This window comes from Hemibagrus wyckioides, linkage group LG05 (genome assembly GCF_019097595.1).
Source record: "Hemibagrus wyckioides isolate EC202008001 linkage group LG05, SWU_Hwy_1.0, whole genome shotgun sequence".
Taxonomy (NCBI): domain Eukaryota; kingdom Metazoa; phylum Chordata; class Actinopteri; order Siluriformes; family Bagridae; genus Hemibagrus; species Hemibagrus wyckioides.
Window position 1 is genome coordinate 19,130,706 of NC_080714.1, and position 13,121 is coordinate 19,143,826.

Here is a 13,121-nt window from a genome sequence, read left to right on the forward strand (position 1 = left end):
GAGAGGACAGAGATTGAGAATGGTGAGCTTGTTGTTTTGAAATACACTGAATTTTCATGTATTTAACCTTTTGGTGTGTGTGCCTCAGTGTTTGTCAATGTCTCTGTGTTCTCTGAAAGCTGTTTATGCTGTAAAGACATTTCTGATCTGAGTGAAGTGCGTAATGTGACCTAGTCATGGTTTGTTATTGTTGCTAATCCAATCCCTGCATAAGCAGATAATACTAGCATATTTGTTTCCAACTAATCTCTGTAAGGAAACTTAGAGACACAGGTCAAGGCAGGTCATTTAACAGTGGACTTAAAAATCAGAGACGTTTCAATAGAGATTACAGTTATGATTCCTCTGTGTGTGTGTGGGGGGGGGGTGGACAACTGCACTGAGATGCCATTTTAGGTGTGACAGAGAAGTGACCTGTATAGGATAATGTTTGTGTGTGTGTGTGTGTGTGTGTGTGCACACATAGCATAAAGGATGATGTCAGAAACAAACAGGTGCCTTTACCTGAAAAATGAGAGCAATAAAGAGCCATAGGGAAAGGAACGAGGGGAAAGATGGAGATTAATTTCAATAGCAAATACTGTAACTGATGTGAAGCTATATGTTTGAGTATTAGACAAGCAGAAATAATGCTTGGGGGAAGAAGGATTAAAAGTATTAACTGAAAATGTCTTTGTCCTTTATTCTGTGTTACTGGTTATTCTGAGATGCACAACTTTTGTAACTTGCACTTACATCTAAGATGGCTAAGGCTTACTTGTGTAAACAAAAACAAAAAAAAGAGTAAAAGATATACAGAGATTTGCACACATATTCATATACTGTCTCTGACATCTGTGCATATGACAAATAAAGATCAGCATCACATCTTTAAATGTTATTTGGGAGTTTTGTTTGCAAAGCTTAGTGATGACTAATGGAGTTGGCAGTTTGCATATTCACTGATGAAAAGTACCAGTCTTTAAAAGTCCCATGCCCTCAGGACCAGTTAACAGATTAGCTAGTGTAAGTCTGAGCCACATTCCGTCAGAGCCACAGCTGTCTCTCTACCACACACATTGAGGAGCTCCTCTGGGCAGCGGCATCTCAGATACCAGCCTGTGGTTATATAAAGCATGGTGCTTGACCCACACTGCATTCCAGTGTAGAAAAAAAGCTTAATTACTGTACGTTTCAGGCATGCAGGCCACTCAGAGTGTGCTGCTAGCAATGGTATTGTGTTGTTAGAGCAGCTAGGGCCATGTTTTGGATAAAGGTTAAGAGCCAGTACTTATTCTGGATGTTTATGAACACTGTCATGGTGTTTCAGTCACACTGAGATGATCCTTGATAACTAGGTGTGAGGACGTGAGCTATCTTGTTGCTCACCTCTTGTCACAATCCTGATCATTCTGGATGGAGTGAGTAATACATCATGGCTCTGACTCACATAGGCATCATATCCAGGAAAACACAGAAGATATGAAATATTTTTGCTGTTGCTATCTTGCTGCTATTGCAAAATCTCTGAGTATACTATTTCTTTAGCTCAGTATGTTTTGGGCAAAACTGAGCTTTCTTCTTTAGCAGCAGCAGATTCTGTAGATTGCACATGAATGTTGCTTAGCTGTATGACACAGTGTGCATGGAAAAAAGGAAATAATACTGCAGGGGATTTTTAACCAGCCATAATCATCACTCAGGGATCGCTCACAGGGATCTGTGGATGTTACCATACGCTACCTGAGCCACACCACATGAAAAGCAGAAGGAGTGAATGGGGTGTTGCGTTTCAAGACTCCGGACACTCCAGGTGCTCCAGGTGTGGCAGTCTGCTGTGTAAACACACAACTCGGGCACCAAGAGCGTCTTTAGGGTCACTGATCAAACTCAAGACGTCCGGTTAGGTGTTTGTGATTCAAGCTAAGGTAGGATACATGGCGAGCTAAAACCAGAGTCATTTGGAACAGGAAGAGCTTCAGAAGAGTGAATGGAAGAGATTCATCAGAGAGATGCGCATGATTTAGTGTGCAGGTTCAGGCAAAAGAATTAATAGGATCTTCCTGTTTCACTCACTTAGTGATAATCACATAATTGTGTTTATGATGATGTAAGATGAAAGGTGATAGAGGGGTACATGGAAACAGGGGAATAACAGTACTGGTGGAACAAATTGGTGTAATGTCAGGCTGGAATCTGCCTTTGGTTGGAATGAGATCATGACTTAATGTCAGAGCTTTAAGAGAGAAACTGTTATGGTCTGAGATTGAGTTTCAAACACACACACACACACATACACACACACAAAGGGTTATGTTGCAGCATAATCTCTGTGTGTGTGTGTGTGTGTGTGTAGAGTGAAGAAAAAAAATGGGGTCAATAATTGTAGAGACGCATCTGGGGCAGGAAAATCACAAATCCACAATCTTTACCAAATGCGAATACTTGTATCCCATATCATATCATAGCAGCTCAGTGGTATCGTCGAATATCAAAAGGCTGTCTTATGAATCAAAACCATATGGCTTTATGTGAAAGACTGAGGTTTAAAACCATATTATGTTGCATGTTGTATGTTGATAAACAGACAATAGATGTAATTCAGATGGAAAGACATTGCAGCAACATCTCAGTGTTCTCAGAGACGGCTGAAAAAGTAGAGGTGAACGTGACTTTACATGAAATGTTTAATTGTGCAATCGTGTAAATGTTCAATTGTAAACACTTAGGCAAACAGCATGAATCTGATCAGATTAACTTTTTTTTTACAAGAAGACAAACAAGCCCTAAGTGTGTACTGTGAATCCTAGTAAATACATACACGAGTAAGGCATTTGCGGTTGGACAAGCGAGAACAAGTGCAGAGATGTTATCAGACAATCACTGTGGATCTGCAAGTAAATGTGTCTGTCTCATATGTGATGTTAAGTGCAAAGGGCCTCACTTTTATGCCCAATTAGTGGTCCCACAAGCCGGGAGAGGAATGCTGAGGTAAACAGCTTTTGGAGAAAATGTGCTGCTCATGTGGTCTTCAAGATCCCTTCTAACTAACTATATTTTCAACTCTCTGAGTTCTGTAATTGGAGTAAAGATTAAATTGTACATTTACCTCCTATTTTGTGCTTTAGTGAATAAAACACAGCACCAGTGTTGCTTTATTGTGACACATAAGACGTGCTTATACATCAACGCTGTTAATACTTCCTGCTAAACAATTACACCCAACACCGTGACGGCTCAATCATGCTTTTCCAACAGAGCCACAAAAACCAGACTTTCCTCACATAACCCATTATATTCTAACCCATGCAGGAAATATAAAGCAGATGCAGCTGATTGTGGTTGCAGACCGTCTAAGCCTGACTGCTCATTATGTGAATTATTGTTTTCTTCAATATCTTCCACAGAACTGAGAATGATGGCTGAAGGGAAGTTCGCCAGCCTGCCCAGGAACCTGCACATGAGCCACCAGTGCACGTTGGCTTCGTCTATGGACCTGCTGAGCTCTGGCATGACAGAAGTGCCTTCCACCAGCTATCAGGGAATATCTATTCATGGCACTCTGCCCCGAAAAAAGAAGGGAGGTTTTGCCGGCCATTCCAGGACCTGGGAGATGTGTGGGTCACTACCACACCCTACACGCTGCCGCCTGCCCTCTTCACCACTCATACACAACATCATAGAGGAGAACCAGCCTTTTCAGACATGGAAAGAGGACTGCAGAGTACAGAGGTATCAGCAACATGCAGCAACAAGCAATCCATCACTTCTCAAATATATATCATATCTTTCTGACATAGAAAGTCAATGAATTTGAAAGCTAACATCACAGGGGTTAAGTTTTATTATAATGTAAGGACAATGTAAAGGATATGCATATGTGTGTGTGTGTGTGTGTGTGTGTGTGTGTGTGTGTGTGTGTAAGAAGCATTCATGGTATTTGTGTGATCCTAATATTAGAAAAAGGTATAGAGTTAGAATGATACATTATCAGTAGGTGTGGTTGCTGGTGCTGCTGAGATTTCCAATCAAATTGACTCCTCTCATTTTGCTTACAAACTGTGCAGTGACCTATTATTTATATTATACAATGAGATAGCATTAATCTAATATTACAAAAACTAGACTAGTTCTGACTACGTTCAAATAAAACAGTGGCTCTGTTTTCCTCTGAGAGGTATTTACTCATTTTGCTGCAATGGATCCAAGTGTCATTTTATTGTGACTGAAAATCAATACAAAGTCCATCTGATCATCTTTATCCTTTATCTTTATCCTATCCTATTGGGATTGTTCTCTGCCAGGATGGCCCGGCCCTCGTCCAAAAGACACAGGGGCTCAGTGAAAGACTTGAGTAATGAAAATATCTAAATCTTATGATCTCCAGAGGAACCTAAATGAACACCTATGGTAGATTTTGGAGGGACGTGTTAGAAAACATCAATCAGAGGAATTTTATGGTGTTTATCGCGGTACAGTGGTTTCATGAGCTTATTTATGTTGAAGTGAGTGACAAAAAGAGTGTGTGTCTTTACAAAACCAAGCTGTACAAAATCACACATTTTCTAAACCTGTGTTTGGAGCCAGAAAAATGGCACTGTGTTTGGACTAACAAGTCTCAATATGCACTAGCAATTTTAGACTAAAGCAGGGTTAAAAATACCGCTTTGCTGGCAAATTCTGGTGTTGTGTCCCAGGTTGTTACCACAAAATTTACAAATAGAAGAGAATGGGAAATCCCAAGCAAATTAGAAACACGCCTGAGTTGCACTACTAAATTAAGTTTGTGCTCGTACACAAATAGAAGCCTAAGTCTGCTAAGTGAAAGAGTGCAATGGACTTGGCAGACTGCATGATGTCTATCCTTTCCTTTTTCAGCAATGTAACACAAGCATGATCTTAATTATCTCAGTTTTAATAGTCAGTTGCTGATAATTGTTGTGATTACATGCCTGCATCACTGGCCACTGACTTTTCTATAAGTTTGCAATTTTTGTGATTTACATACAGACTCTTGCAATGAAGTAAGTATTTTTCCTGCTCCTATATGCAGCATTAATCCATCATATTGAGCAAATCCAGAGAATTTAGCTTGATGTTTTCATCAAAATCTATAAAAGCTCTGATAGGTTGAGCCTATAAAGTATTAATTATATTTGGATATACCACAATATCATGATTTCTTCTGTAATTAATTTCCAGAATCCTAATAACTCTCACAGATTTGAAGGTTTCAGCAATAGGTACACTATATGGCCATATACCTATGTGGACAACTGACCATCACACCCATATATGGGTCTGTCACCAAACTGTTGGCTTAAAGTTGAAAGCATACATCTCTGTAAGAATCTCTTTGTATGCTGTAGTATTAGATTTTCCACTCACTAGAAATTAGGGGCTTAAACCTGTTTTATCATAATAGTGACCCTCTGAGATCCATAAAAATTCATAGTTTGCCAAGGTTGGAGTGGAAGTACTTGACTGTCCTCCACAGATCCCTGAACTCAACCCCACTGAACACCGTTGGGATGAACTGGAACACTGACTTGCCCCAGGCCTCACCTCACTAATGCACTCATAGCTGAAAATTCCCACAACCACTTCTAGTGGAAATCCTTCTCAGAATAGTGGAAATTTTGAAAACATTGGAATGGGATGTTCAACAAGGGCATATCGATGTGATGGCCAGGTGTCTACAAACAATTGGCTGCATAATGGAGCTATCAAAAGCTAAAAACTGTGCTCCCTTCTGCTTACCAGATTCAGGAAGTGGATCATCGTGTATCTGTCAGTATTAAATCAATCAAAAACTGTTCAAATATTCTGAGATTGATGTAATGTTTGTCCTACTCTTCAACACACAGGTAATAGCAAGTTATAAACATTCTTATTACAGAAAAAAGAGAGTGCAAGAGGCATCTGAGTGTGTGAGGAGTGCAAAATGAGCACCTTAGAGCAACAGAGAAATAATGGCAAAAATAATATGAACCGGCTTAGAGACCATTTAGAGAGAATGAAAGCATTTGTTCTAGAAAGATATTTGTGTCATGCAGAATTTGATTATACACACTGCAGGCACAAAGTAAAGGTTTTTTTGGCTTAGGTGCAGAGAAAGGGTGCAGACCAAACAATCAAGTGTGTATAGCACCTCACTTCTTTAACAGAGCATTACACACACTGAGCAAGAACCAGTAAACTATATGCCTATGCCTGTATATGTCAGATTTTCCTGAAGTAACTGATGGAATTGAAATAGCTAAAGGCACAGATCTCAGTTCAATACATCCATCCAAATCTATTAGAGAATTTAATAGTATGTATGAATTGTTGGATTTTACAAATAACAAGTATAGTTAACAGGATAAAACTCTCTCTCTCTCTCTCTCTCTCTCTCTCTCTCTCTCGCTCTATGATGAATATTTCTGCGAGTCATGCTGAATACAGAATACTGTCCTTCCTAACAGAGAATCCCATCATACAGTAATCCCACAGTTAAGCTCCCAGTAATAACAGCACTGTTATGAGTACTGGCGCCAGTGCTCGCAACATCCACACGATCACCCAGTAAAATCCTGTCCTGCTTAGTGTGTGTACACACCTAATGCGTCTTCCATGTTCCTTATTTATTTTAATTGCTTAAAGTGGTGTATAATTGTTGTTTAGACTTATGTTTGTCAGCTGTTGCAAATTTGGAATAACTACTGTGGCAGTGAGGACATTCCTGCTGTAATGATACCAGAGGGAGCATGAACTCGAACCTGCCACCTCTTCCAGCTGCTGCTGCTTTCCGTAACTGTAATAAATACATGTGTATGACACATGGTGGTGTCAGAGTGCACCAACCTCTTCTGCCTGCTTTACTATGTAATTATGTTTGACGCATCCTCCCCTTCACCACTGAAGTGCTGCTCAAACAATACATTCCTGACACATCAATATAATTGCTGACATACAGCTGGCTCAGATAACTGCTTAGGGAGACAAAAAGAGATTAAAGCAACAGCCACAATTGAAGATTTTTGAGTTTGTTACTTTTCTTTCTTCATAATAATCACTTAATAAACGCACTTAATATTTCAAATTATTGTTCAGTTATAGATATGACTTGAAGCATACAATAATAATAATAATAATAATAATAATAATAATAATAATAATAATAATAATAATAAAACTGTACATGGTGGCTTAGTGGTCACCATGTTAGCCTCAGAAATCCACTGTGGGCTGTTTGATTCCCATCCTGTGTGTGTTGAATGTGCATGTGCTTCAGGGGTTCACTTTCCTCCTAAGATATGTGTTTAGGCTGATTGCCATCTCTAAATTGTCTATTGTGTGTGAATGGGTATGTGAGTGTGCGCGATTGTGACCTGCGATAGACTAGCACTCTGTCCAGGGTGTCCCCCACCTTGTGCCCTGAGTACACAAAATGTACAAATAATAATTAGTTATTGTTTTGCTATTGTTATTATTATTATTATTATTATTATTATTACTATTGTAGTAGTAGTATGTCTTTACTCTCTTGCTATAAAAACAATCACTAAAGTCTTCTCTCCTCTCACCTGTTTCTCTCTGACCCTGTTTTTTTTTTTCCTTTCTCATCTCACTGTGTCTCTGTCCTCCTGTCCCTGTCTGAGTGCTACCCCTTCAGACGTGTGTGTCTCATCTCTACTGATATTATCACAATGCACCAACAAAGCTGCACTGTTTCCATTTGTCCTTTGTTTAACCAGGTCACCTTTCTCTGATAACATCTCTGCCTCACAAGAGGAGACCTGGCCAGAGCAACGGCGCTCTTGACAAAACTAGGAAAACATTTACAGCACAGGCTTCAAAAGCAGCACATCAGTGTTATGGGGCAAACCTTAGTCTCTATTATTATATTTATTACTTGAAATCCATATAAAAGTAAAATATGGCTTTTGAAAGGTTGAGATTGAGGGCTTCTTAGTATCTCTGTGGTACTCTCATTGGTTCCTGACTTTTTACAGACATCATGTATCTTTATGATGATTTGAGGAGAGACATTGACAGAGGACATGTCAAGATAAGTACATAACAGTAGTTCATTCCTTACCATTCCAGCAGACTTTTTCTAAAACAAACAGGACACTTATAGGCATGTGGATTAATATGGCTGTTTTTATTTTCATAGAGCAATATCACATCAAACTGATAGACCAAGTTGAAGCAAACAAGGCACAACATTTATGTTGATTATTCTGTTCCAAAAAAATTACAGTAGCAAGTAACACCACACCTTACCACACCTAAATAATGCCCATAAATTATGAATTATTTAATTATCTAACTCTGGTGGTACATAAAGAAATAAATCATGGCATTTTGTCAATCATTAGAGAGGTTAAGGTTTAACAATAAATCATTCTGTTACATTAGTCGTGTTCAAGGAAACAAGTGAGTTAATAGTTCGTTCCTGTTGCTCACATTATAACACCCATAAACAGTTATTTCCTCACCAGCCTCTTTTTTTTTGCTTTACCTCTGAATGTTACAGTGATAACACTGGAGACATCTTTTCTAAAAATGTTAAATAAACTGCATTTTACTGAAAGCTTCACCATATCAATATCTATACTATGCTTTTAAAATATTAGTATTGATCTGAGATTAGGTCTCTGCCATACAAGTCCCTGTCAGTTCGCTGTTGAGCAAAGATAACTTAGAATAAGTACATTACTGTAAATATGATTTTATTTGATTTGATTCAACCTCACTGTGATAAGAACTTAAAAGTGATATATATGTATAAGTTATATATATACTGTATATATATATATATATATATATATATATATATATATATATATATATATATATATATATATATATAAAGAAATAAGATATAAGATATAAAGTGAAATAACTCATGACCACAGACAGCACAGAAATAAGAGAAACCTCTGGTGAATAATAATACAGGATGTGGTACATCCTGAGATAATAGCGGCTTATATTACATGGCATAATGTTAAGGTAGTCTAGCCATGAATTTTCACTCCAGTGGTGTCTTGCTATACAACACACTTTTGGATACATTCCAGTCAGGCAGTGCTCTGTGTGTGTGTGTGTGTGTGTTTGTGTTTGGCTTAATACAAAGACAGGAACATGTGTCAGCTGACATTTAGAAGGTTACCTAACATTGGTCTGCTATTTTACTGTCAGGGAAGACAGGAAAGGTTAAAAAATGGCTATCGCCCACTAAAGAGCGCCGCCAACTGTACAGCTAGCAACGACCTCTCATCACCATAACAACACCTGGTTGTAACTCTGCGTGACATGCGGAAGAGGTGATGAAGGCTGTGTTTGTGAGAGGGAGAGAGAGAGAGAGAGAGAGAGAGAGAGAGAAGAAGAAGCCACTGTGGAGACTGGAACAGAAAGGAAGATACACAGAAACCAGACTAAAGCAAAGTAGATCTGAATAAACAGCATTCTGGCATTTTTCTTGTTTACTTTACAGGACGTTTTATGTGTAAGTTTGGATGTGGATTTAATGGAGATGTACACAGGAGTTTGGTACACTGACTTTCAGGAGGTGTGATCTGGTCTGTCTTTTGGAGCTTTGGAGTGTATATAAGTTCAGGTGAGTGACCGAGAGAGTGGAAAAAAGCCCTGCCTCCTTTTTATCTGCAGTCTGAGGATTTTGCGGTTGTCATACTGGCTGATGTATTAACTATTAATCAGTTGAAAACAGTGCAGGAAATCTGATATCACAGTACCAGATTGGCTTTACTGCAGATGATCTGTGGATAAGTTTGAATCCATCTGGGCTATGAATGTGAATATGAGAGAACTGAGAGAGAGAGAGAGAGAGAGAGAGAGAGAGAGAGAGAATGGAGAGGCAGCATGTGTTTTAATATGAGTAAGAATATTGTGCAGTAAAAGAGCAATATTTGGTTTGGAAAGTGTTTAGAAGGTCAAAGGTTCAAGTCCCTGCATCTCCAAGCTGAAAATGTTAGGCCCTTAATTCTCTCTGCTCCAGGATTGTGGTATCATATCCGATTCCAGCTTTCTAACAAGCTGAGAAAAGATTTTCACTGTGCTGTAATGTAGAAATATTCAGAAACCGACTGAAGAATAATAAGTACAATTTTTTAGTTGAAGAACAACAACAAAAAATATAGATGTGAATATGATAAAATAAAATAATTTTTGTACACTTTTTGCGTTCAATTCTGTGTATAAATGTAAAGTTTAGGGGGGTCTGGTGCCCATTGTTTGTTCACTAAATTATCATAGTGCATCATGGGATCCCATTAGACTTTCCAGATCAGACTTTCAGGTATGACCAGAATCCTGCTGAATTATGTAAGTAAAGTGTAGTTTTTAGATGTACAGCTAGTAACATAAAAGTGACGTCTGGGAAAGAAACTGAACTGAAACACTATACAAAGATTCTGCTTATATTGTTGTTTAAGGTTAATTTGTTAACATACTGGACATATTAATCTATTTCAGGGTCTGTTACTGAACATAAACTCACTCATTAGTTCAAACTTATTTAATTGACATGTTAGGCCTATGTCAGTTGTGATAAAGAGATTATGTGTGTCATGCAGCCTAATAAGCATGACAGTATAACCATAAAATCAGCAGGACATAAGAAAACTGCACCAGAAGAAGACTACTGTGGGTGTGGGTGTGTAATTGTGGAGATGAAAGCTAGCTGAATTAGGGACACACAGTACTGGATCTGATACAAGCACTTCCTCTTGAGCACCTAATAGCTGACATGCTGTTGATTGCATGTGTGAGTGTGTGTTTTATGTTCGGATCAGGCACACTAAAGGCAGACAAAAGCTGATTAAACATCCGCTCAATTCTAGCTGTTGATAGAGGTTTGATTGCTTTCTGCACCTGCGTCACCGTGAAGCGCTTCTCTTCCCGGAACAGCTCCGTTTTTCTCACCTCGTCATCATCGACCCAAACAGATGTGATATGTCCAGCAAACAAGCCGACCGAAGCACAATGCAGCCCCATAAAGCACAGGATAAGACTTCTTCATATTCATCAGTAATCAGATAAGCGCTGGACAATTTCAGTGTCTTTCTCATGCCTCTATGTGTTTAAAGTTTGTTTCTTGATAATCATTCTTGTCTCCTACGCCACCTAGCAGGGGGTTTAAGGGATTTCCTTTTACTGTGAGTGTAAACAACCATTTTTAACCATCAGGTATGTGTTGGATTACTCTTAAGTGCCTCTTACTTGCACACACACACACGCACCACACACAGATAGACTGTCCTCAGGGAGAAATAGAGAAACATAAGAATAGAGAAAATGAGAATGACACAATGTCAAATATAGATGTATCTGGTGGAAAAGATGGTCACAATGACAACAGAATACACTGAAATCTCTGAGAGAGAGAGAGAGAGAGAGAGAGAGCGTATAGCTACATATATAAGGTCTTGTATAGTGCACATAAAGTGTCTCAGATGCTACAGTAATTCGGAAAAAACCTCTCAGTGACCTGCTGTGTCCTCCCTCCAGTGGCCTGCTCATGACCAGAGAGGTTTGGAGAAACACAACAGTTCAGCTGGGTACAAATCACTAATTTGAGACACAATGCAGCCGTGGCTTGGCTGAGGCACAGGAGAAAGAAAAGAGAGATGGATGTGTGTCCTAAATGCCTCAAGCCTCTCTGTGGGATGCAGACCATATGGGTGGTTTTGACGAGCCCAAAGCGCTAACAAAAGCACTCTAAAGTGTACACAGGTATTCAAATATACAGTTAGTTGTCTGAGGAAGCAGTATTTGAATAGTGAAATCACTATTTGGGTATTTATTATGCTGTCTGCCCAAATGGAGTCAGTAAGAACAAATAAATGTAAAGAAAAAAAGATCTGAGTGCTCAGAGCAGCAGTTAGCCAGTTGGAGGTGTGCTTCTGGACTAAAAATAAGTTAGTAAGCAGCTGGGTTTTACTCTCGTTTGGGTGATCAGAAACTTTTAGGGAAAAACAGTGCTAATACATTTCTAAAAACACTCAGCATAGATGGCTACTGAGATATTTATCTATGTCTATGGATATATTCAGTGGTTTAGTAAAACATAAATCAGATATGTGACATCAGAGTATAATAAATAGCTCTGTGAGTGTGAGCACACTGTTCATTAATTCAGTGAAGCTTTCATTCGAGAGTGTCTGCTAATACAGTGAGGCTAAAGCCTGAGAAAAGTTTAAAACTCTTTACATCAGTACATTGATGTTTGGAATGGAAATGGAAGTCTATAACATTAATCAGGACTCTGTTGGTTTTTATAACCTCATTGTCATATATTGTAAGTTTGCACTGTCTTTTTGTCCTGCACTGTTTGCACTAGGTTACACACAATGCACTTTATGTGGCTAGGACAACTTACTTGTAGTGCTTAGCTCTGATTGTTTTATGTAGCACCAGGGTCTTGCAGAAACATCATTTCATTTCACAGTGTACTGTGTCAGCTTTATATGGTCGAAATGACAATAAAAGCTTCTTGACTTGACTTGACAGTGGTTTTAGATGCTTATGAGCAAGCACTTGTGGCATATCAGAGATATTAAATGGATTTAATATCACCATTTACACTGAAGATATAAACATTTGTGTGAAGAAAAAGCTAAAGGTTTTGGGTTTTTTTGTAACTCTACTTTGAATATATTGCTCCACTGTGGTGTGTGACATGACAAAGAACCTAAGTGATGAACATGGACACCTCAAAACAGGCACAAATTCCATTTCTTTGGTCCGTGGTTAAAAAGTTAAGAAGTGGAAAAATGTTTCTGCATGTTAAAGTCATAAGTGATATCAGCTCATTATCTGCTCATTAACACATGAATATTTGTATATTAATATTAGACAGCAGGCACAGGTGGTTATGAAACTAAAGTTTGCTGCTTTAACCTCTAGCAGAAGGTTACAGAGATGGATTTAGAGATGGAAAACGGTATTTCTAAGCATCTAATTAACATTAATTAACCTGCTTTTTACTAGAAATTAAGGAGAAGGATGGATTATCACCTACAATATGAAATAATAAGCTGTTAATAGCCTTAAAACCCACTGTATTTACTAATGTACACATGTGACCATATGTGATCTTCTAATTACGATTGTTATCCATTCATATTTTC

At 38.5% G+C, this 13,121-nt stretch overlaps 1 protein-coding gene across 3 annotated transcripts in view; it reads left to right on the forward strand.

The window, feature by feature from the left end:
* The window catches only part of bcar3 (BCAR3 adaptor protein, NSP family member), a 74,061-nt gene that overhangs the window by 31,339 nt on the left and 29,601 nt on the right, over positions 1-13,121 (forward strand). For 2 of the 3 annotated variants that reach the window (XM_058390339.1, XM_058390340.1), the window contains one exon: positions 3,387-3,711. In XM_058390339.1, the coding sequence (XP_058246322.1) occupies positions 3,387-3,711 (325 nt within the window). Of the gene's footprint in view, positions 1-3,386; positions 3,712-9,396; positions 9,590-13,121 lie in introns of those variants that run through there. The other variant, XM_058390342.1, reaches the window with a different exon arrangement.